Source organism: Hypanus sabinus, chromosome 21, assembly GCF_030144855.1.
Source record: "Hypanus sabinus isolate sHypSab1 chromosome 21, sHypSab1.hap1, whole genome shotgun sequence".
In the NCBI taxonomy this organism is placed as follows: Eukaryota; Metazoa; Chordata; class Chondrichthyes; order Myliobatiformes; family Dasyatidae; genus Hypanus; species Hypanus sabinus.
This window is the reverse complement of record NC_082726.1, coordinates 61,502,373-61,526,258: the sequence shown is the minus strand read 5'-3', so window position 1 is coordinate 61,526,258 and position 23,886 is coordinate 61,502,373. Positions and strand designations below refer to the sequence as shown.

At 40.8% G+C, this 23,886-nt stretch overlaps 1 protein-coding gene across 1 annotated transcript in view; it reads right to left on the bottom strand.

Moving 5' to 3' along the window:
* Nucleotides 1–23,886, bottom strand: part of chata (choline O-acetyltransferase a) — a 61,129-nt gene that overhangs the window by 18,257 nt on the left and 18,986 nt on the right. Inside the window, exons 7-12 of the mRNA XM_059946967.1 lie at nt 23,589–23,758; nt 18,001–18,101; nt 11,967–12,095; nt 10,658–10,780; nt 5,953–6,094; nt 996–1,058 (exon numbers count right to left, since the gene is read on the bottom strand). Of these exons, the coding sequence (XP_059802950.1) occupies nt 996–1,058; nt 5,953–6,094; nt 10,658–10,780; nt 11,967–12,095; nt 18,001–18,101; nt 23,589–23,758 (728 nt within the window). The remainder of the gene's footprint in view (nt 1–995; nt 1,059–5,952; nt 6,095–10,657; nt 10,781–11,966; nt 12,096–18,000; nt 18,102–23,588; nt 23,759–23,886) is intronic.

Here is a 23,886-nt window from a genome sequence, read left to right as displayed (position 1 = left end):
ATCTAGGGCCCCTTTGTTGGTATCAGAAGATATTGGAAATCGGAAATAAAGTTAGGTAATATTGAAGCCATCTAATAGGTTCAATTAGGAAGTGAAAGGAGAAAGACTACGGACAAACGCCAGCAAAAGGTTGAAAGTTAAGTATTAAAGCTAATTCAAAGGCAACACGAGTGAATCTGCAGATGCTAGAAATAAATAAAAACACAAAATGCTGGCAGAACTCAGCAGGCCAGTTAGCATCAATGGGAGGAGGTAGTGACGACGTTTCGGGCCGAAACCCTTCATCAGGAGTGAAATAACATGGGATGGTTGAGGAGGCTGCATTTCTTTCAGTCATTTAGTACACTCCCCATACTGAGGGACACAACCATTGTGAGGAGAGTAAGCTTTCCAACTGAACTATTTCCATTGTGCTAATGTCCTTTGTTGGTGATGCAAGTGATGGAGAAATCTTTCCAAAGGGCCTTTTGTGATGATAGAACATTTAATTTGAAGAACATATGTAGCTCTTCCAACATTTCCTTCCTTTGGAATCAAGTCAAACTTATCATTCTGTTTTGTTTCCAGTGGATGACAACCTATAACCATGACTGTCAAAGATTTGAATTATTACTGGTAACTGGATCTCACATTTTCTGACCCTAAATTATACACGCCTTAAAACAGATTCATCATTGAATATAAAACTGCTGAGCCTTAATAAACTGAAACTTTGGCACAGCAGCGAGTCCTACTCTGGTGATATTATTTTAAAATATGTATTTCTTTTTCCTTGCTGTCAGATCATAAATAACATCATTGCTTTCCTGGTGTAGGATGATATGAAAATTCAAAACTGGAAGATAATTTATTGAACAGCTCATGAAAGTACTTTGCTCCACTTACTGCTTCAGTGTTAATGTGGCTAATTAATTAATTAGACCATTAAAGATTTAATCAATAAAACTTTTTAATTTGCTAATGCAGCATTTAAAATTGAAATTATTTCCACTTACTCGAACAGTATAATTGATCTGTGCATTGATTGCGGCCCAGAGAAGCTCCATCTTCCTTGAGTCCTGAATTGAAAGGAAGGTAAGTACCATACATCAGATAGTTTTACATAGAAGTGTACAAGGCAACACCTCATCTCCTACCCCCCATGCCACCTGCTTAGACATGCAATATTTCTCCCTTACGATAGCACGCAGTCTCACTCCTGCTTGTAGTTCATTAATTCACATTGTGTTGCTCATTCAGCTTTGCAGTGGTGTGTAAATATTAAGCTATTCTCTCAATGCTCACATTGTTCACATGCCTGTTATGTATTTAATATTTCAGTAATATTTGAGTAATAGTGTAAAAATATTGTTTGATTAAACACTCTGTCTGTGTTTACATGATTCATTATGAGTTATATTTAAGAGATACGTGAACAGCATACATTATCACACAAGCACGTCATCTGTGAGTGCCTCACTAAAGTCAAGAAACTAGGCAGACATGTTTTCCTGGGCTCCTATGTTCCTCTTTCAATTAATTTCTGGAGTTACAAAACATAATAGTGCCCAATTGAAACAAATACAGGAATTCATTTTTAAAACTAATTAAATCATTCGACATGGAGTAAGGCCAACGTTAGGAGTATCACACACAAAACACTGGAGGAACTCAACAGGCCAGGCAGCATCTATGGAGAGGAATAAGCAGTCAATGTTTTGGGCCAAGACCTTCATTGTGCATTTAATATTTCAATAATATATAAGTATTCTTGTTTGTTTAACTAATTAATTATGGGTTATATGTAAAAATACGTGAACTATACACATCATCACGCTACCACGTGATACGTGCACGCCTCACTGAATGCAAACCTGGACCGGACCTGTATTCCCAGACTCCTGTGTCTCATTGAATTAATTTAATGTTTTGAAGTTACAAAACATAACAACCTTTCATCAAGACATATCAAGATTTGGAGTATTGTATGCCGTTCTAGTTGCCTCGTTGTAGGAAAGATGTGCAGAGGGTGCAGAAGAGGTTCACCAGGATGCCACCTGGATTGGAGTACATTAGCTTTTACGAGGGGTGATTGATATGTTTCTGGCCTAAGGTAGAAGGAGTCAATTCTAGAAAACCTAGCGCACTTATTTTTCAACATAGTCCCCTCCTACATTTACACACTTAGTCCAGCAGTCGTGGAGCATACAGATCTTGGACCTCCAGAAAGTGTCCACAGCAGGGGTGATTGAAAGTTCGTGGCCTAAGGTAGAAGGAGATGAGTTATACAGCTCTCATTACATGCACATGCAGGGCAACTCTGAGTGATTATGCAGAAAGTTTGAAGTTAATAGCTCATCAGTTAATAATTCATCAAGGGTGATTGATAAGTTTGTGGCCTAAGGAAGAAGATGTTATTAACTTCAAATTTTCTCCATAATTGATCAAAGAGTTGACCTGCACGTGCATGTAATGAGAGCTGTGTAATTCATCTCCTTCTACCTTAGGCCACAAACTTATCAATCACCCATCTGTGGACGCTTTCTGGAGGTCCAAGATCTGTATGCTCCACGACAGCTGGACTAGGTGTGTAAATGTAGGAGGGGACTATGTTGAAAAATAAATGTGCTGGGGTTTCTAAAATTGACTCCTTCTACCTTAGGCCTCAAAGTTATCAATCACCCCTCGTAAGACAGGTTGGACTGTTTTCATGGGTTGGTGTGTATAAGTCATGAGAGACACAGAGTAGAGAAGAGACCTTTTCCTTGGGCAGCAATATCAAATACACAGGGCTTCGACTTAAGGGGACAAGCTAAACAAAGATGTGCAAAGTAAAAATTTTTTTACAGCAAATATCAGGTGCCTAGAACATGCTGTGAAGGGAGGTGGTAACTGCAGATACAATAGCAACATTCAGATAGGCACATGGAAGGTGGGGAATTCATTGCCACATACATCTATGGAGGGTAAATCACTGGGTGTATTTAAAGTGAAGGTTGATAGGTTCTTGATTAGTAAGCATTACTTGGAGAAGGCAGGAGAATGATTGTCTGAGAAGGATTTTAATACATCAGCCATGACGGAATGGCGGTGCAGACTCAGGGGGCTGAATGGCCTAATTCTGCTGCCATGTTTTATGGTGCAGAGTGAAATAAACCTTGCGTAGGCAGATGGGATAAGTTCAATTTGGCAACTTGATTGGTGAAGATATTGTGGGACAAGAACTCTATTCCTGTGCTGCTCTGTTCTATGTTCTAATTACTTACATCCCTAAATGTATTTTATTTAGAGATACAAGGCGAAACAAGCCTTTTTGGTTCTTCGAACCACATCACTCAGCAACCCCTTGATTTACCCCTAGCCTCGTCACAAGACAATTTACAGAGACCAATTAATTGTTGCTAACTGTCCCTAGCTTACTTTAATGAAGAGAATAGTTAAGAATCAATTAGTTCGGGTCTGGTTTCATACAAAAATGTGGAGGTTTTCCTTTCCTGAAGGTTGTTAAACAACAAGATGGATTCCTAGATATCTGGCTATTTCTTTTTACAAACTTGTCCATATTTAAGTTTCCCAGCCACTGCGCTGGGATTTGAGCTTGTGCCCTCAGACTATCAATCCATACCACTCCAGTAATGCAACCACTACATTTTACGGGCACCCCTGTGTATGGATTGACTCTTAACATGCCAGTGACTGGAAGAAGGATTAAATCAACGTACTTATAATATCAAATGCAAAGTAATTTGCATTTTAAAATATCAATGGATATGAAAGAAAAAATATCTAACAGAAGGAAATAGTGAAAAATCATGCAGTAAACAAAAACTTTTGAGCTCATCATTACAATGGGCGGCATTAGTATTTCATTGCTGACAACTGTGAGATGTTACACTTTGTTTTTGTGCTACATTGTCCTATGACTCTAAATGTGAGCCAAATGCATGCTTCCTAAATTTCCTCCCTTCTTAACAGAGGTACTTGAACTGCCAAAGCACAAATAGCAGTGAGTGAAAACAGGAAAAGAGACATGCACCAGTCTACACTGGAGGAACAGTGGTGGGGAGGGTCAGCAGCTGTAAATTCCTGGCCATTAACTTATTAGGTAACCCGTCCTACGTCCAGCATATAGATGGATCACAAGGAAGGCACACCAGCATCTTAAAAGTTTAATAAGGTTTAGTGTGTCATCAAACACCAACCGACTTATGCAGATATCCTATTGAAAGTAATCTGACTGGTTGGATCATGGTCTGCTATGGAAATTTGAATGCAAGAAGCTACCCACTATTGGTAGTATCTCAGAATCAGGTTTAATATCACTGCATATGTCATGAAATTTGTTGTTATGCAGCAGCAATATATAGCAATACATAATACAAACTGTAACTTGCAGTATATAAATATTTAAAATGTTAAGATAATTAAATGGTGGAAAAAATTGGTGAGGTAGTGTTCATGGGTTTAATGTCCACTCAGATATCAGATGGCTGAGGGGAAGAAGCTGTTTCTCAACTATGGAGTGTGTCTTCAGGCTCCTGACCTCCTCACTGATGCTAGCAATGAGAAAAGTAATAAAGTCCTTGGTGATGGGGGTCCTTAATGATGGACTCCAACTTTTAAGGCATTACTCCTCAAAGATGTCCTGGAGGCTGGTACCCTTGATGGAACTGTCTGAATTTACAACTTTTTGTAGCTTATTTCAATCTTGTGCCGTGCCCCCCCACCACCACCACCACCACACCAGCCAGTTAGAATGTTCTCTACAGTACATCTATAGACAGTTGCAAGTGTCTTTGGTGACATACCAAATCTCCACAAACTCCAAATGAAATAGAGCCACAGTTGTGCTTTCTTTGTAACTGCATTGATATGTTGAATCCAGGATAAATCCTTAGAGATGTTGGCACCCAGAAACTTGAAATTGCTCACCCTTTCCATGAGATGTTGCCTCAAGGAGACAATATCTATTATCAAAGGTCTCCACCATCCAGGCCATACCATTTTCTCACAGTTGCCATCAGACAGGAGGTACAGAAGCCCACAGCACCAGGTTCAAGAATTGCTACTTCCCTTCAACCATTCATTCTTGAACAAACCAGCACAACCCTAATCACTGCTGCAACACAACAACCACTTTGCACTACAATGGGCATTTTTGTTCTAATTGTCTTGCTCCTTGTATAATTTTGTAAAGCTTTTGTTTTATTCATGTCTTTCTTCTGAATGTTGTGTATCAGATGCTGTGTGTCTGTGATGGTACTGCAAGTAAGCTTTTCATTGAACCTGCACATATGACAACAAACTCGGCTTAGGCTTTGAGTGGAATTTAAGACACAGTAAGTCAGCACACATCTGTTCCCTCTGCTGCCAGAGCAGGGTTGTGGGTGAGGCAGCAAGTAGACAAAGAAAAGTTAAAATAAAGTAAAAATAATTTTATTTTTATCTAAGTACAGCTATGTCACCATATACTACCCTGCATTTCATTTTCTCTCGCGATAGACTGGCATTCTATCCGGGGCTGGGGGGGGGGGGGGGGGGTGCGGGGGAGTCTCGTACTCGCAGTCGCTTCACGCCACGGAAACTGGCATAAGCACCAGCCTGATGAGCCTATAAGGCTCGGGACAGACGTTAAGTTTTAACTAAAATTCATTTTCTTGAGGGCATTCACAGCAGATACAAAGAAATATGACAGAATCATTGAAAAACTACACACAAAGACAGATAAACAAAAAATGTGCAAAAGAGGACAAAATATGCAAGTACAAAAAAAAAGTGAGTGAAATTATCCACGCTGGTTCAGAAGCCCCATAATTGTAGGTAATAACTGTTCCTGAGCTTGGTGCTGTGGGAGCTAAGGATCCTGTACATCCTGTACCTCCTTTCCCAATAGCAGTGGTGAGAAGGAAGCATATAAAAAAATGTGACATACTATAAAATGAGAAAGTCTGAAAATGAGAGAAAAAGACCTACTGTGATTGACGCTCTTCCATCTATCATTGCTTTTGCAAACTCCAGCGCCTCTTTCGATGCTGATCGGATATTATCAACTCTTCCATCCTGGAAGCAACGCACAGAAGCACTTTCATATGTGTGGACTAGTCTTCCATGACATCTGAAATAGTAAATAGTGTTTTAGCAAAATATTTTCTTCTAATCAAAAAAAATGCCTATAATAAAGAAACCTAGCAAGCTTGAAACTGTTGTGACGAATAAGCAGTGTAATTTGAAAATCGTAATCTGCTTAGTTATTTTGATGGATAGATCATGTCATTCGGATGCCTAACTCCTGTCTCCCCAAACAGATCCTTTACTCCCAGTTGAAGGAGGGTCAGTGAGCCTCTGGAGGGCAAAGGAAACCCTTCAAACACAGCATCAAAATCAGCCTGAAGAAATTCACCATTGCATCTAAAAACTGGGAATATGTTGCACCATATAGACATACCTGAAGGAAATCTGTGCAAGAGTGAACTGCACTACATGGGAACGATATCCGCTGTGCTGCAGAGAACAAGTGGAAGCTGCGATAGGAGAGGCTGAACAACCAAAAGACCCAACCACCAGCTACATCCACCACATAATCTTGCCCACACTGCTCCAGAATATATGGACCCTGGATCGGCCTCTAGAGCCACCTGAGGACCAAGACACCTGAAGACAACCCCTTAGGAGAACATCAAACTGACAAAAGTGATTGCACTCTCTAAATGAGACTTTATCAAGTGCTTTCAGAGAACCTCGTGGAATTTCTTGAAAATGAGTTAATTAGATGGTGAATTGGGTTGGCATTGAAAAGCTGTAAGAGATGATAAATGAAATATATTATCTGTTGAGAGAGTAATAACCAATAAAGTTCTGGGCAGCATTTGTTAAAGGTCTGTTGTTTTTCATACTAACCAGAAATGACACTGAAGGAAGTGCTTGTAACATCATAGCATTTGCCAAGTTGTTTAGCTTAACGACTGCACTAGAAAGCATGAGAATCAGCTTAGTGTAAGACCGTAAGCTGTGCTGAAGAGTCTGAATGTTGATAAAAATAGGAAATGTTTTGACAAGTCTTTGGTGTGCTCTCAAAGCTTCCCATTTTTAAAGTGCGCTGAGAAAATTATGGAGTAGCCAGATTTGACTGCATTAAGGATTTTGCCAGGAACTGGTTGCTTCATTCATTTTTAATATGGAGCCTGGGTACTTCCAAAATTGGACACGTTAAAAAATCTGCAGGTCCTGGGGTCCACACTGAAGATGGAAAGCCGAAAGACGTTGAAGCCCTGGACCCATGAGTCTGGGAGTCCACTGGGGAAGTCAGAGGCCCATTGTGTGTGAATCCATGAGGTCACTGGAGGCTCGGAGGCTGTCCTGCGGTTGGAGGACTCTGTATGTGTGAGAGTGGATAGGTGGGTGAGTGGGAGGGAGGAAAGGGGCTTGCTGTGTTCTGTTTTGTTACATTCTCTTGGAGTTGTTGCTTATGTTGTTCTGCTGAATATTGTAGGCATGCTATGTCGGTGCCAGAATGTGCGTGGCAACAATCCTTAAGTTGTGTTGGTTGTTAACACAAACACATTTCACTCTATATTTTGATGTACATGTGATAAATGAATGAATCCAAATCTGAAAGCCAGTACGATCTGATTGGACAGTGTTTCACTGGAAGGTGTACGGATCCATGGGAGAGTGAAACAGCTATGAGGTTGAAGGAAATAATTCACAGACCTGCTCATTTGGTGAATCAGAGTTTGAACAAAACCACACATGTCCCATTTCCAATCTACTTGCATACTGATCATTCACTGAAGGTGTTCAGCCAAGGTAAAGGTGATGTGACAATGCTACTATGCTTATCAAAAATATCTGCTGATAAGCTAAAGCAATTTGTCCCTACAGTTTCACTTTGGTAGTAATTATCAGATCTGGGCACAGAATACCTATGTAAACACAAGAGGTTCTGCAGATGGTGGAAATCCAGAGTTAAACTTGACCCGAAATGTCAACAGTTTATTCCTCTTCTTGGATGCTGCCTGACCTGCTGAGTCCCTTCAGCATTTTGTGTGTGTTTTACACAATACCTATCTTGCTGGCTGTGAACACTAATTCTGTATCCTCAGCAGGAGCCAGTCTTGGTGAAAGATCACTGGCCTGCAGCCACGCCGGCTGTGAAACCTTTCATAGCATTGACAACCGGCAAAATCCCGGTGCTATAAAATCCTTGAAAGCATTGACAGTGGGCAAAGTCCTGCTCTGTAAAACCTCTGAAAGAATTGACAGCTGGCAAAGCCCCAACCCCATGAGAAGGCAAACCTTAGAGTAACTTAATAACTTCTAAACGTCTCTGTCCTTTGTCAGAGCCTTTAAAAATCCTGCAATTAAATGGCCAATTAACTTGAATGCTCAATGGACCCTGTTAGTTGATATATGAGCAGTGACTTAGTACTTCCATCTGAGACAAAAATAAGGAGATCAGGGAAGAAAAGAAAGAGTAAAAAATGATTTTTTTTTCAGTTTTGCTTGCTTATTTTATATAAGTGATAGGTAGGGTATTAAGATATTTTTAAATACCATATATAAGGAATCAAATTGTAGTGGTATGATATGAACCTGTGAGCTGCCCAAAAACTATTTGCAAAATTTAGTTTCTGTTTGCACATTGGCTTCTGTGTCAGTCTTTATTTATACATAATTTCTATAGTATTTCTTCTTCTTCTTCTAAATGCCTGCAAGGGAATGAATCTCAAGGTAATATGTGGTGATATATTTGTACTTTGATAACAAATTTACTTTTGGATTGATTGACAAAATTGGTTGGAAGAATTTTGCTGAGTCCTAAACCCATGGAATTTATGGAAAGAAATAAAAGTTTGGTGTTTTGGGCCAAGACCCTTCATCAGGGTGTTTTATCAGGATTGATTTTAGAGTTCCCTTACTTGTTTTTAAAGCTCTTAATGGTCTGTGACCAGAGTACATCACTGAATCATTTTCGTTTTATAATCCTGCTTGAACTCTCAGGTCTTCTTCTACTGGTCTCTAAACAATCTCCCTCAAAAGATAAATTGGCAGCTCAGCTTTCTTGAACAAGGCTCCTAAACTGTGGAATTCAGTACCTAAAACTATAACAGATGCTGACACAGTGACACTTTTAAATGCTAGCACAAAACCTATTTATTTAATCTTCCTTTTAACTAACATCTTCTTGTCTTTTATTTTTATGTGCACTTTTATTTGTTTTAATTTATTTTCATGTTTGCACTTTATCCCATTGTAAAGCACTTTAAACTAGATCATCCGTATGAAAAGTGCTCTACAAATAAGTTATCATCATTAGAACTTACTTTTTCTCAGCTTAAACTTGTAAAACCTGAGGTACGGGCATAGCCAAGCACACGCATTTCTCAATTGCTAGGAACTTTCGGACTATTCTAGTGGTGCTTAGCGTTAGGTTTTTCTGAAGATTTACAGAGATATTACTGTAAAGCTCTAATTGTTTAAGGCTATTATGTAGTCCCTTTGGGATGATACCATTTGTAGATACCTCTATTGGGACAGTGTGTACCTTGTTTATGTTCCAAAGTCTTTCAATTTCTTCTTTTAATTCAGTAAATTTCTGCTGTTTTTCACTTATTGATTTCTGTAAGTTATGTGTGCTTGGACTGACTGTATCTATTAAATAAGTTGGTCTTGCTTGTTTATCCTGTATTATTATATCCAGACAGTGATTGTGGATTGTCCTATCTGTAATTGATCAGTCATAATATAATTTGTGGTATTCTGACTCTAAAACTGGACCAGGCTTGTATTTATAGCAAAGTGTGATTTCTTTTATGAGTTTGTATTTTAAAGCAAGATTTAGATGAATGACATTTGTCATTTGATTGTGCCTGTGTAAGTAATCAGATTGTGTTAAACTGCTACAGGATCCTGTAATGTGTTGGATTGTTTCTGGTTTTTCTCAGCATTTTCTACATTCCTCATTTTGAATTTGTTGGTCTTTATTCTGTACTTTTGATGATTTTTAAATTTTAACCACCTGATCCTGTATTGCTACAAGGAACCCTTCTGTTTCTGGGAAGAGGTCTCCCACTCTGAAGCTTCCTTGTCAACATCTATTCTGCTCAGATCGTGGGGATGTCATCCATGGAGGGTCATGCTCTTCCATTGGTTAAGTTTTTCTTCAAAGTGATAATGTCTTCATTTTTCTGGGTTGTGCTCTCATTTAAGTTTAGTGGTGTGTACTTCTTATCAGAATTGCATAAGCTGGCGTGGAGTGCTGAATCCTCTTTTTGTTGATGAAATGTATCCTTAAAAGTTTTATTTGACTGTTGTGTAGATTTTTAATGTCTGTTATTCCTCTTCCCTCTTCTGTCCTAGGTAGTGTTAATCCGAGTGCATTCAAATCTACATATTTTTTTTTTGAAATTTGTCAGTTTAGTTCTTATTTTTCTCTGTTAATATTCGAGATCAGTTTCAGATCAAGATATGATGCTATTATTATTATTATTATTATTATTATTATTATTATTATTCTATAGATGCTGCCTGACCTGCTGAGTTCCTCCCCCTATTTATTGGTGTTGCTCTGGAATTCCAGCATCTTGTGTTCTTGGTATTTACGCTCTTCTGACATTCCTAAAGATAGTTCAATGCACCGTGGAGCCCAGTAAACCCATTTCCAACTCCAGAAACTTGCCTGTAAAAAGACAGCTGCAAACCAACTTGGATGAAGGCATCAGGGCTCATCTTCTGTTTCTTGATAAAATCTTTCCCAAGATCCCTCAATCGGTAGATGTTCAGGTCAGTGTTCTCTACCAACCTGAAAAAATGTAACGTTACCAGAATCAGAATCAGGGTTAATATCGCCGACATGTGTTGAGAAATTCATTAACTTTGCAGCGGCAGTACAATGCAATTCATAATAGAGAGAAAAAGAAAATCGTGAATTACAGTAAGTATATGTATCATATTAAATAGTTAAATTAAATAAGTTGTGCAAAAGAATAGAATATTAAAAAAGTAGTGAGGTAGTATTTGTGGGTTCAATGTCCAATCAGAAATCAGATGGCAGAGGGGAAGAAGCTGTCCCTGAATTATTGATTGTGTGCCTTCTATCTTCTGTAGCTACTTCATGATGGTAGCAATGAGAAGAGGGCATGTCCTGGGTGGTGCGGGTCCTTAATGATGGAGACTGCCCTTCTAAGGCATCACTTCTGGATACTACAGTGGGTAGTGCACATGATGGAGCTGACTGATTTTACAATCTCTGCAGCTTACTTCAATCCAATGTATGAATTGTCAATTCCGTGAGTTGTACAAGACTTTGGTGAGGCCACATTTGGAATACTGTGTTTTGTTTTGGTCACCCTGCTGTAGGAAAAATACCACAGAGCTGAAATGAGAGCTGAGGAGACTAACCAGAACATTGCTGGTACCTGAAAGACTGAGTTACAGAGAGAGGCTGGTGAATAGGGGAATGAGGGATGGTGTTATAGAAATGTATAAAATCCTGAGGGTCAATGGATACAGTCTTTTCCCCCGTGAGAAAATCGAGAACTAGAGGGTGGAGGCTTAGAGTTAGAGGGAAGAGACTTAGTAGGAACTTGAGAGGCAACCTTTACGTCCAGAGGGTGGTCAGTATATGGAATGTGCTGTCTGAGGAAGTGGTTGAGACAGAAACGTTAGCAATATTTAAAGGACACTCGGACAGGGACATGAATAGGAAAGGTTTAGCAAGATATGGGACAAACATGAGTAAATGGAAATGGCTTAAATGGGAATCATGGTTAGCGTGGACCAGCTGGGCTGAAGGGCTGCTTTCCATGCTGTATGGTTCTATGTCTCTATGATTAACTTGTATAAACATTTCAATTTAATGTCAAAGTTAATAATTGTAGGAATCATCTCCAGAATGGCAGCAAAGTGAACAAACCAACTTAAATTGCAGCAGTAATTATTCTTCTGACTCAGTTCTTGTTAAATATAATTTATAGTCTGCTGTTTACCTTTGAAGTCTCTCAGTTGCTGAGGTTAAGTATCTATGAATTTCGGGGCCACACTTCCATTTCAGTCTTCGAGGAGAAGGCAACTCACAGTGAGAGTCTACACGTACCAGCTTCCTTGAGGTCTCTTTACTGTAAAGGGGTTAGCACATAATTTCTAAAGTACTCAGAAGTAGTGATCTAAAACACAGTTCTGAATGAATGAAAAACTTGGAGACACAGTTTGAACCTTATGATAAAATTAGATTTATTTGTCAAATGTACATCAAGACATCAAAACATACAATGAGTTGTATCACTAAGATAGAAACAGTGGAATTTCAGTTCATTTAAGTAAAGAATTGTATTGAGGGGCTTGATGAGGTAGATACCAATCTGTTTTCTCTTTCCAGGGAGCCTAGAACTAAGAAGCATAGTTTCATAGTTTCAGGATAAAGATTTCCCAGCCTTGGATGGGCTTTTATATCTCAGACAATTTTGAACCTTTGGGGAGCTCTCTACTCCAGAGTACTGAGCAAGAAGGCTGCGAGTGATTGGCTGATTTTCGGAGCAAAGGCAGTTTTTACTACTCGGGGTAAAAGAGAGGCAAGACTGCGCAGGCGCGTGACATCAGCCAGTAGAGCACAAAAGGTTTAAAAAGAAGACCGCCATATCCAGCGGGTAGCGTTCGGAGTCGGCAGTGGAGTGAAAGGCAGCAGAGTGTTAGGGCTTTGGCTCAACGGGCTTAGGCAGTAACAGGACAAGGCAAGGTAGGTTTACTCGTGTTATTTGTGGAAAGGAGGAAGTATGTGTGTGAAGCCAGTTTTCTGTGCTCGGTGTCAGATGTGGGAGGTCCTGGAGTCTCCCAGCCTCCCGGATGGCCATATCTGCACCAGGTGTGTCAAGCTGCAGTTCCTAAGGGACTGAGTTAGGGAACTGGAGATGCAGCTCCATGACCTTCGCCTGGTCAGGGAGAGCGAGGAGGTGATAGAAGGGAGTTATAGGCAGGTGGTCACACCAGGGCCACGGGAGACAGACAAGTGGGTCACAGTCAGGAGGGGGAAAGGGAAGAGTCAGGTACTAGAGAGTACCCCTGTGGCTGTACCCCTTGACAATTGTACTACTGGGGGAAGCCCACCTGTGGAAAGCAACAGTGGCCACGCCTCTGGCACAGGGTCTGGCCCTGTGGTTCAGAAAGGTAGGGAAAGGAAGAGGAAGGCTGTAGTGATAGGGGACTCTTTAGATAGGGGGTCAGACAGGTGATTCTGTGGATGTAGGAAAGAAACTCAGATGGTAGTTTGCCTCCCAGGTGTTCGCACTGTTGATCAGAGATAGTGTCGGAGCTGCAGAAAAGGTGGACGCCATGGAGGGATTGTCTACGGAGTCTCTGTGGGTGGAGGTTAGGAACGGGAAGGGATCAATAACTTTACTGGGTGTTTTCATAGGCCGCCTAATAGTAACAGGGATATCAAGGAGCAGATAGTGAAACAGATCCTGGAAAGGTGTACTAATAACAGAGTTGTCATGATGGGAGATTTTAATTTCCCAAATATTGATTGGTATCTCCCTAGAGCAAGGGGTTTAGATGGGGTGGAGTTTGTTAGGTGTGTTCAGGAAGGTTTCTTGACACAATATGTAGATAAGCCTACAAGAGAAGAGGCTGTATTTGATTTGGTATTGGGAAATTAACCTGGTCAGATGTCAAATCTCTCAGTGGGAGAGCATTTTGGAGATAGTGATCATAATTCTATCTCCTTTACAATAACACTGGAGAGAGAAAGGAATAGATAAGTTAAAAAAGTTTAATTGGAGTAAGGGGAATTATGAGGCTATCAGGCAGGAAACTGGAAACTTAAATTGGAAACAGATGTTCTCAGGGAAAAGTACGGAAGAAATGTGGCAAATATTCCGGGGATATTTGTGTGGAGTTCTGCATAGGTACATTCCAATAAGACAGGGACAGGAACCCTGGTGTACAAAGGCTGTAATAAATCTAGTCAAGAAGAAAAGAAAAGCTTACAAAAGGTTCAGAAAGTTAGGTAATGTTAGAGATCTAGAATATTACAAGGCTAATAGGAAGGAGCTTAAGAAGGAAATTAGAACAGCCAGAAGGGGCCATGAGAAGGCCTTGGCGGGTAAGATTAACAAAAACCCTAAGGCATTCTACAAGTACGTGAAGAGCAAGAGGATAAGACGTGAAATAATAGAACCTATCAAGTGTGACAGCGGTAAAGTATGTATGGAACCTGAGGAAATAGCAGAGGTAATTAATTAATACTTTACTTCAGTATTCATTACAGAAAAGGATCTTAGTGATTGTCCTGATGACTTGTAGCAGACTGAAAAGCTTGAGCCTGTAGATATTAAGAAAGAGGATGTACTGGAGCTTTTGGAAAGCATCAAGTTGGATAAGTCGCCAGGACCGGATGAAATGTACCCCAGGCTACTGTGGGAGGCAAGGGAGGAGATTGCTGAGCCTCTGGCAATGATCTTTGCATCATCAATGGGGACAGGAGAGGTTGCAGAGGATTGGAAGTTTGCAAATGTTGTTCCTTTATTCAAGAAAGGGAGTAGAGATAGCCGAGGAAATTATAGACCAGTGACTCTTACCTCAGTGGTTGGGAAGTTGATGGAGAAGATTCTGAGAGGCAGGATTTATTTACATTTGGAGAGGTATAATATGATTAGTAGTAGTCAGCATGGCTTTGTCAAGGGCAGGTCGTGCCTTACGAGCCTGATTGAATTTTTTGAGGATGTGACTAAACACATTGATGAAGGCAAAGCAGTAGATGTAGTGTATGTGGATTTCAGCAAGGCATTTGATAAGGTACCCCATGCAAGGCTTATTGAGGAAATAAGGAGGCATGGGATCCAAGGGGACATTGCTTTGTGGATCCAGAACTGACGCTCACAGAAGGCAAAGAGTGGTTGCAGATGGGTCATATTCGGCATGGAGGTCGGTCACCAGTGGAGTGCCTCAGGGCCTCCTGTTCTGGGACCCTTACTCTTCATGATTTTTATACATGACCTGGATGAGGAAGTGGAGGGATGGGTTAGTAAGTTTGCTGATGACACAAAGGTTGGGGGTGTTGTGGATAGTGTGGAAGGCTGTCGAGTTTACAGCGGGACATTGATAGGATGCAAAACAGGGCTGAGAAGTGGCAGATGGAGTTCAATCCAGATAAGTGTGAAATGGTTCATTTTGGTGGGTCAAATATGATGGCAGAATATAGTATTAATGGTAAGACTCTTGGCAGTGTGGAGGATCAGAGAAATCTTAGGGTCCGAGTCCACAGGACGCTCAAAGCTGCTGCGCAGGTTGACTCTGTAGTTAAGAAGGCATACGGTGTATTGGCTTTCAATAATCGTGGAATTGAACTTAGGTGCCAAGAGGTAATGTTGCAGCTATATAGGGCCCTGGTCAGACCCCACTTGGAGTACTGTGCTCAGTTCTGGTCACATCACTTCAGGAAGGATGTGGAAGCTATAGAAAGGGTGTAGAGGAGACTTACAAGGATGTTGCCTGGATTGGGGAGCATGCCTTATGAGAATAGGTTGAGTGAACTCGGCCTTTTCTCTTTGGAGCGAAGAGGATGAGAGGTGACCTGATAGAGATGTATAAGATGATGAGAGGCATTGATGTGTGGATTGTCAGAGGCTTTTTCCCACGGCTGAAATGGTTGCCACAAGAGGACATAGGTTTAAGGTGCTGGGGAGTAGGTACAGATGGGATATCAGGGGTAAGTTTTTACTCAGAAAGTGGTGAGTGTGTGGAATGGGCTGCCGGCAATGGTGGTGGAGGTGGATACGACAGGGTCTTTTAAGAAACTTTTGGATAGGTACATGGAGCTTAGCAAAATTGAGTGCTATAGGTAAGCCTAGTAACTTCTAAGGTCAGGACATGTTCGGCACAACTTTGTGGGCCGAAGGGCCTGTATTGTGCTGTAGGTTTTTTTCTTTTTTCTTTTTCAATATTTTATTGATTTCTTACATGAAAGAATACAGAGTACAGTAGGATATATAATATATATCGATTACAATATATTGGAATCACAAATATAGTCTCATTACCCAATATCCATATAAATTAAATTTAAACGTAATACTGAAAAAAGATAATCGTATTATATAAAAAGATCTAAACTTACTACTTGAAAAAAACAGCTGTTTGGTTAAAAAAAAGAGAAAATATCCTTATCATATAGTAAAACAGATTATTAGCCCACATCTGTGCTTAATAGCAAATCAAAGTTTTTGAAAATAATTCAAAATGGTCCCCACAATATTAAAAAATCTTGTCAACGTTCAGAAATTGAACAGCAAATCTTCTCTAAATTTAAACATGACATAACATCATGTAACCAATGAGTATGAGTAGGCGGAGTGGCAACCTTCCACTTAAGCAACAATGCCCTCCTGGCTATCAGAGAAATAAGACAAAATGTGGAAATCGTGTGTCTCCAAAATAGTATCTTTTCCTCCACCAATACCAAATAAGGCAGTCAAAGGAATAGGTTTAAAATTTACTTTAAAAAGCACCAAAAAAGTTTGGAATACTTCCTTCCAATATTTTTCAAGACTCAGACAAGTCCAAAACATATGAATTAATGAAGCTTCTCCATTGTTACATCAATCACAATAGGGAGATATATCAGAATAAAAATGAGATAGCTTATCTTTAGTCATGTGGGCCCTATGAACCACTTTAAATTGTAGAAGGGAGTGACGGCACATAACAATGAGGTATTAACCAATTTAAAAATTTCTTTCCAAGTATCCTCAAAAATTGGGAACTGTAAATCTTGATCCCAGAGATTTTTAATTTTATCTAATGGAATATTTCTCATTCCCAACAACATACCATAAATAGTACATATAGATCCATTATGGAAGGGTTTCAAATTAAAAATTGTATCAAGTAAATTCTTATCTGGACTTTTGGGAAATGTATGTACTTGAGAATGCAAAAAGTCTCTGTGCTGTAAAATAAGAATAAATAATAATAAAAATTTGACTTACAAAAAAAAACAAAAGTCTCTAATTTGTAAATATCAAAAAAAGTGGGTTTTGGGTAGGCTATACTTAGCTGACAGTTGTTTAAATGAAGAGAGACTATCTCCAACAAACAAACAAATCCTGAAAACATTTAATACCCAATCTATTCCACCCTTTAAAAACTACATCAGTCATAGAAGGTTTAAAAAATGTTAGAAACATTGGGACGAAAGTGAAAAACTCAATAAACCAAAATATTTTCTAAACTGTACCGAAATCCTCAAAGTGAGTTTAATAACAAAATTATCAGTTAAATTACTGAAATATAAAGGAATTGAGGATTCGAGAAGAGAAATGATAGAAAATTTATAAACAGAATTAGCTTCTAAAGAAACCCAAACCAGACAGTCCTCTCGATTAAAGGTTTTCTATGTTTCTATGTTTACAGTACTTGCCAAATTATTCAATTCATGAATGAGTAAGAAAGGCAGAATTTAAGAGCACAAGGGGAAAAGGCAGGAAAGTGAACATGCCATGATACGATTTGTTGTGATCCTATTGAACAGCCTTTGGAAGAAGATTTGCTTCCTTGACCTCGAGTCTGGATGGATCAGGTCAAGTAAGACCTCCAAAAGCACAGTTGACTAGTAACTGTCCTCTAAGTTGGGCTAGCGAGGCACCAGATTTAGGGATAATCAAGAATGAAAGGAAAGAAAGGAAGATTAGCTCTGTGTGTCACATGTACATGGAAATGTGTCGTTTGCATCAAATCAAACCTGTAAGGATTGTCAAACAACACACACAAAATGCTGGTGGAACACAGCAGGCCAGGCAGCATCTATAGGGAGAAGCATTGTCTGTGTTGGGCAGCCTGCAAGTGTCACCACGCTTCTGGCACCAACACAGTATGCTCACAACTCACTAACTCTAACCCATATGTCTGTGGGAAGTGGGAGAAAACTGGGGCATCAGGAGGAAACATGGTTATAGGAGAGGATGTACTTCTGAATTCGATTGTTGTATAATGAGACTTAGTATGAATAGCAAGGAAACAACTACGTACATGTAGCAGAGGAGATGTTCAGCACATTGTATGACAGCGATTCCTTCTGCAGGAGAGTGCTCATAAACCATACCACACAATCCATCTTTTCCAACAATTAACTGCAGGAATAAAGGCAAATTTTGTAATTTTGTTAGTCTGGAATTTTTTTCCAAAGGTTAGATAGTCAAATGCTTATTGAAATGTCTTCTTACAAGGGTATTATGCAGCTTGTCCAGATAACACATTAAACAATAATTTGCTTTGGCTTTCATGGAAACCACTGCTTTTTTAATAATACTTTTTATAAGATTTGTACTTTTTAACAGACTCCTGCATTTTTCACACTTACTGGCAAAAAACGAGCTAACGAACAGTTCATCATCTTGCTCACTTTTCTTTGACTAAGTATTAGCATATTACCCACATGATGTAACGGTTTTAAATACGTAACCTATTAATGAATTCAATCCTATTTAAGGAATTTTCCTTACTGTATTATAACATTAATAGATTTTTCAGAGATGCCATCTTGGCCTCTTCTTTATTCCTTTGTCTTACACCCCTTAGCACCGTTTTTCAGCTCTTTATTTAGCTTGCTTTCTGTTTGTATGTTGTTTGTACTCTAAAATAAACTGGAATCTTGGCATTTAGACTGTTCATCATTCCTGACACCCGGATAAACTCTAAGGATCAGAAAATAAACAGAGATCTAACAGCATATAAGAAAACACGGAGGCAGCACCTTTCCCTCGTCTCTCCTTCCCCCACACCATTCTGTAATCCCATCTCTCTCAGGTCCCACCACCAGCTCTTGCTTCCTTGGAGACTCCATCTTCCTCTCACTCCACCATACTTGCAAATCCCAAACCTTCCTTCTCCTCAGACACAACGAACCCCTTCACACCTCTGATCCCTGCTCTCACCCATGCCAAGTCTTCCCCATCCTCTCCAACTTTTCCATCTCTGAGGCAGAACATTCTGGCCTCAGGAAAGGCCTCACCTTTGTCCCCCTGCAGCCACATCTCAGTGAGTTTTGCGCCCGCCATGACGCTGAGCTCTTCTTCCATCACCTCCATCTCCGAGCCTATTTCTGTGGCAAGGACTGTCCACCCCACACTGATGACCCTGTCTCCCATCTCCAAATCTCCTCCTTTCCTGGACACACCACCCTGGTCTTCTGCCTGCTCTGAACCTTTTCATTGCCAACTGCCGATGGGACATCAATATTCTTGAATTCAACACTCCTCTCTCCAATTCCAACCTCACTCCTTCTGAACATTCTGCTCTCCACTCCCTTCGTACTAATCCTAACCTTGCCATCAAACCCACAGATAAGCGGGGGTCCTTTAGTAGTCTGGCATACTGGTCTCTACCTTGCTAAGGTCCAATGACAACCTTCAGACACCTTCTCTTACTTACCCCTCGAACAGGACTCCACTAAGGAGCACTTGGCCATTGTCTCCCACACCATCACCTATCTTATTAACTCTGGAGATCTCCCATCCACTGCCACCAACCTCATAGTTCTCACACCCTGCACCTCCCGTTTCTACCTCCTAAGCAAGATCCACAAAACTGCTTGTCCAGGTAGATCCATTGTTTCAGCTTGATCCTGCCCCAATGAACTCATATCTGAATACCTTGACTCTGTTTTATTCCCCCCTTGTTCGGTCCCTCCCTACCTACATCCGTGACACTTCACAAGCTCTGGATCTTATCAATGATTACAAGTTCCCTGGCCCCCATCATCTAATTTTTACTATCAATGTCCAGTCCTCATTTACTGCCATCCCTCACCAGGAAGGCCTCAAAGCTCTCTGTTTCTTTCTGGACCCCAGACCCAACCAGTTCCCCTCCACCACCACTCTTCTGCTGTCTAGCTGAACTTGTCCTCACTCAAATTATTCTCAAAGGAGAATAATTTCTCCTTTGGCTCCTCCCACTTACTTCAAGCAAAAGTTGTACCCATGGGCATTCGCATGGGTCCCAGTTACGCCTGCCTGTTAGTCAGCTACATGGAAGAGTCTATGTTCCAAGCCTACACTGGTGACCATCCTGCACTTTTCCTATGCTACATCGATGACTTCATTGGTGCTGTTTCCTGCACCCTTGCTGAACTCATCTACCTCATCCACTTTGCCTCTAACTTCCATCTTGCTCTCAAATTTACCTGCTCCTCTTCCGACAACTCCCTCCCCTTTCTCGATCTTTCCGTCTCTATCTCTGGAGGCAGCTTATCTACTGATGTCTATTATAAACCCACAGACTCTCACAGCTACCTGGACCATACCTCCTCCTAACCTGTTACTTGTAAAATGCCTTCCCTTCTCTCAAATCCTCTGTCTCCACCATGATTGCTCTCAGGATGAGGCTTTGCATACCAGAATGAAGGAGGTGTCCTCCTTCTTCAAAGAAAAGGGCTTCCCTTCTTCCACCATCAATGCTGCCCTCAACCACATCTCTTCCGTTTCACGCAAATCTGCTCTCACCCCATCCTTCCGCTACCCTGCCAAGGATAGGGTTTCTCTTGTCCTCACCAGCCTCTGCGTTCTGCATGTAATTCTCAGCAACTTCTGCCATCTCCAACGGGATCCTGCCACAAAGCACATCTTTCCCCCCTCCCCACTTCCTGCTTTCTGCAGGGATCGCTCCTTACATGACTCCCTTGTCCATTTGCCCCTCCCCACTGATCTCCCTCCTGGCACTTCTCCTTATAAGGGGGACAAGTGGGACCTTCCCCTGCACTTCCTCCTTCACTACCATTCAGGGCCCCAAACAGACCTTTCAGGTGAAGTGACACTTCACCTGTGTGTGTGTTGGGGTCCTATACTGTGTCTGGTGCTCTTGGTGTGGCCTCCTGTATATTGGTGAGACCTGATGTAGATTGGGAGACCACTTCGCTGAGTACCTACACTCCATCCACCAGAAAAAGTAGGATCTTCCAGTGGCCACCCATTTTAATCCCACTTCGCATTCCCATTCTGATTCTGTCCATGGCCTCCTCCACTGTCGTGATGAAGCCACACTTAAGTTGGAGGAACAAAGCCTTACATTCTGTCTGGGCAGCCTCCAACCTGATGACATGAATATCAATTAATCTTGAACTTCCTGCATTGCACCCACCCCCACGCTTGCCTTCACCATTCCCCAATCCCACTTCCATCTCTCACCTTATCTCCTTGCCTGCCCATCACCTCCCTCTGGTGCTCCTCCCCTTTTTCTTTCTTCCATGGCCTGTCCTCTCCTACCAGCCCTGTACCTCTTTCGCCAATTAATTTCCCGGCTCTTTACATCACCACTCCCCCTCCCGGTTTCACCTATCACCTTGTGTTTCTCCTTCCCCTCTCCCCCAATCTTTTAATTCTACTCCTCTCATCTTTTTTTCTCCAGTCCTGCTGAAGGGTCTCCGTCTGAAATATAAACTGTACTCTTTCCCATAGATGCTGCCTGGTCTGCTGAGTTCCTCCAGCATTTTGTGTGTGTTAGCAGGGTGTATCTCATTGTTCTGTCATGTTGGAATGGTCAGTTCACGAGATGAAAGGAAACATGACAAAGCTTACACTGATGGCTGAACACTTTCTTAATCAATGATGAGATTAAGCAATATCAGGTCAGTTCTGAATTTAGTTAATATGTTAAGTTAGTTAATATGCTAAGGCCTACAAAGAATAGACATGGTGAAGATATTTCCTATATTGGTGAAGATATATTCCTAAGACCAGAGGGCACAGCTCCAGAATAGGATATCCCTTTAAAACAGAGGTGAGGAGGAATTTCTTCAACAAGAGGGTGGTGAATCTATGGAATTCCATGAAACACTCAGTGGTGGAGGACAAGGCATTGGATATAGTTAAAGCAAAGGTTGGTAAGTTCATGATTAGTAAGGGCATCAAAGATAACGGGAAGAAGGTAGGATAATTGGGGTTAAGGGGGAGAATAAATCAGCCATGATGGAATTGCAGGGCAGACTTGATGGGCTAAATTGCCTAATTCTGCTCTTGTGTCTTATGGTCTTATTGTCTAACAGAGTTCTTGTCATTAACAAATACAAATACTCCATCATTACTCAATATACACCAAATTTTGACTTGCATGTTAACCAGTCCTATAAGGCAGAAATATGCCAAACTGACTAAAAATTAGGAACTCACATTATGTCATAAGTTAACAGACAAATAATATGGCAGATGCTGGAATCTGAAGTGAAAATAGAAATTCTGGAAGAATTCAGCCAGTCAGTCAGCATCTGTGGAAAGAGAAACCAGTTTAGGTTCAAGAACTCTTTCCCAGTTCAGAGCAAGGGCCTTTGAACCAAAAAATTAACTGGTTTCTCTTTCCATAGATGCTGCTTGACTGGTTGAGTTCTTCCAGAATGTCGTGTATTTCTCATAAGGTGACAATCTGACCCTATTCATGTGACACTGCAGTAACTAGACTTCAACATACAGTCAAACTTTATTTCTGTAGCATGCTCTGGACTTCATGGTACCAGACTAGTAGGTTATTTTGTTAATGCTCAAATGCATTTCTAATCCACTTTTCAAAAAAAAAATATATGTTACTCAATAATACTTCGAAGAGCTTGGTAATTTTCAAAGGAAGTGGGGGACAACAGAATCAGGCAACGCGGAGGCGTTTTGGAACCCCTTTTGTTGAACATCTTCGCTCTGTCTGCCACAAAAGGCAGGAACTCCCAATGGCCACCCATTTCATTTTGACATCCTATTCCCATACCAACATGTCTGTCCATGGCCTCCTTTACTGCCTCGATGAGGCCCAACTCAACTTGGAGGAACAACAACTTATTCCAACTGGTAGCCTCCAACCTGAAGTCATAAATATAATTTCTCTAATTTCTAGTAGTCACTATCCCCACACAGCTTTTCTCTTCCTCTGCATATTTTTTCCATCACCCTCTCTGGTTATCCTCTCATCCCTTCTCTTCTCCTCCCTCCAATCTTATGACCTACCCATCACCTCCCTCTGGTTCTCCTGCTCCTTCTCTTTATTCCATAGTCCACAGTCTTTTCTCAAATTCCTTCTCTTCAGTCCTTTATCTCTTGCAGATTCTTACTTCATGTAGACATGATCAAGAGGTTCAGCTGTTGTTCAGACCAAACATCAGAATGTGACCAATATATGATCCAAGTGACTTTGACCATCGTTGGTGCCAGACAGGGTGGTTTGAGTATCTCAGGAATTACTACTCTCCTGGGATTTTTACACACAACAGTTTCTGGAGTTGCAGACAATGGTGTGAAAAGCAAATTAAAATGAGCAGTAGTTCTGTGAGCAAAAACACCTTGTTATTGAGAGAGGTCAGAGGAGAATGGCTAAACTGGTTCAAGGTGACAATAACTTAAGTCTTCACAAACATTACAGCTGTGGTGTGAGGAAGAGCATCTCTGGATGTATACATCGAACCTCGAAGTGGATGGGCTACAGAAGCAGAAGATTATGCCAGTTTCCATTTCTGTACCTAATAAAGTGGCAATTGAGTGTGTTTAAATATTACAGGAACATGATTTATATAGAGAAGCACTCTCTGAGTGAAGTTCAATACATAAGGTAACTTATTGTCACACATACTCTATAATGCCCATTACCTGCATAGTTTTGTCATACCACCGATTTGCACCGTTCTTGTGCCAGCCTTCGCCATGCATTATCTGCAGAGCCATACTGAGATCAGTCGGCTCAATGCCACTTGGTTCATCTAAACATAGTAGAAATATGCAATGCTCAATGGCATCCAGAGAGTCTCGGTTAGCTGAATCTGCAGGAGGAAGGGTAAAACAAATTAACCCAGGCAGCAGATTTCTAAATGTTCATTGAAATTAATAGGGGTATTAAATCAAGAACTTCCTGCCATTTCAATAGTTTGTTCCCTCCCAGGTAGTTAAT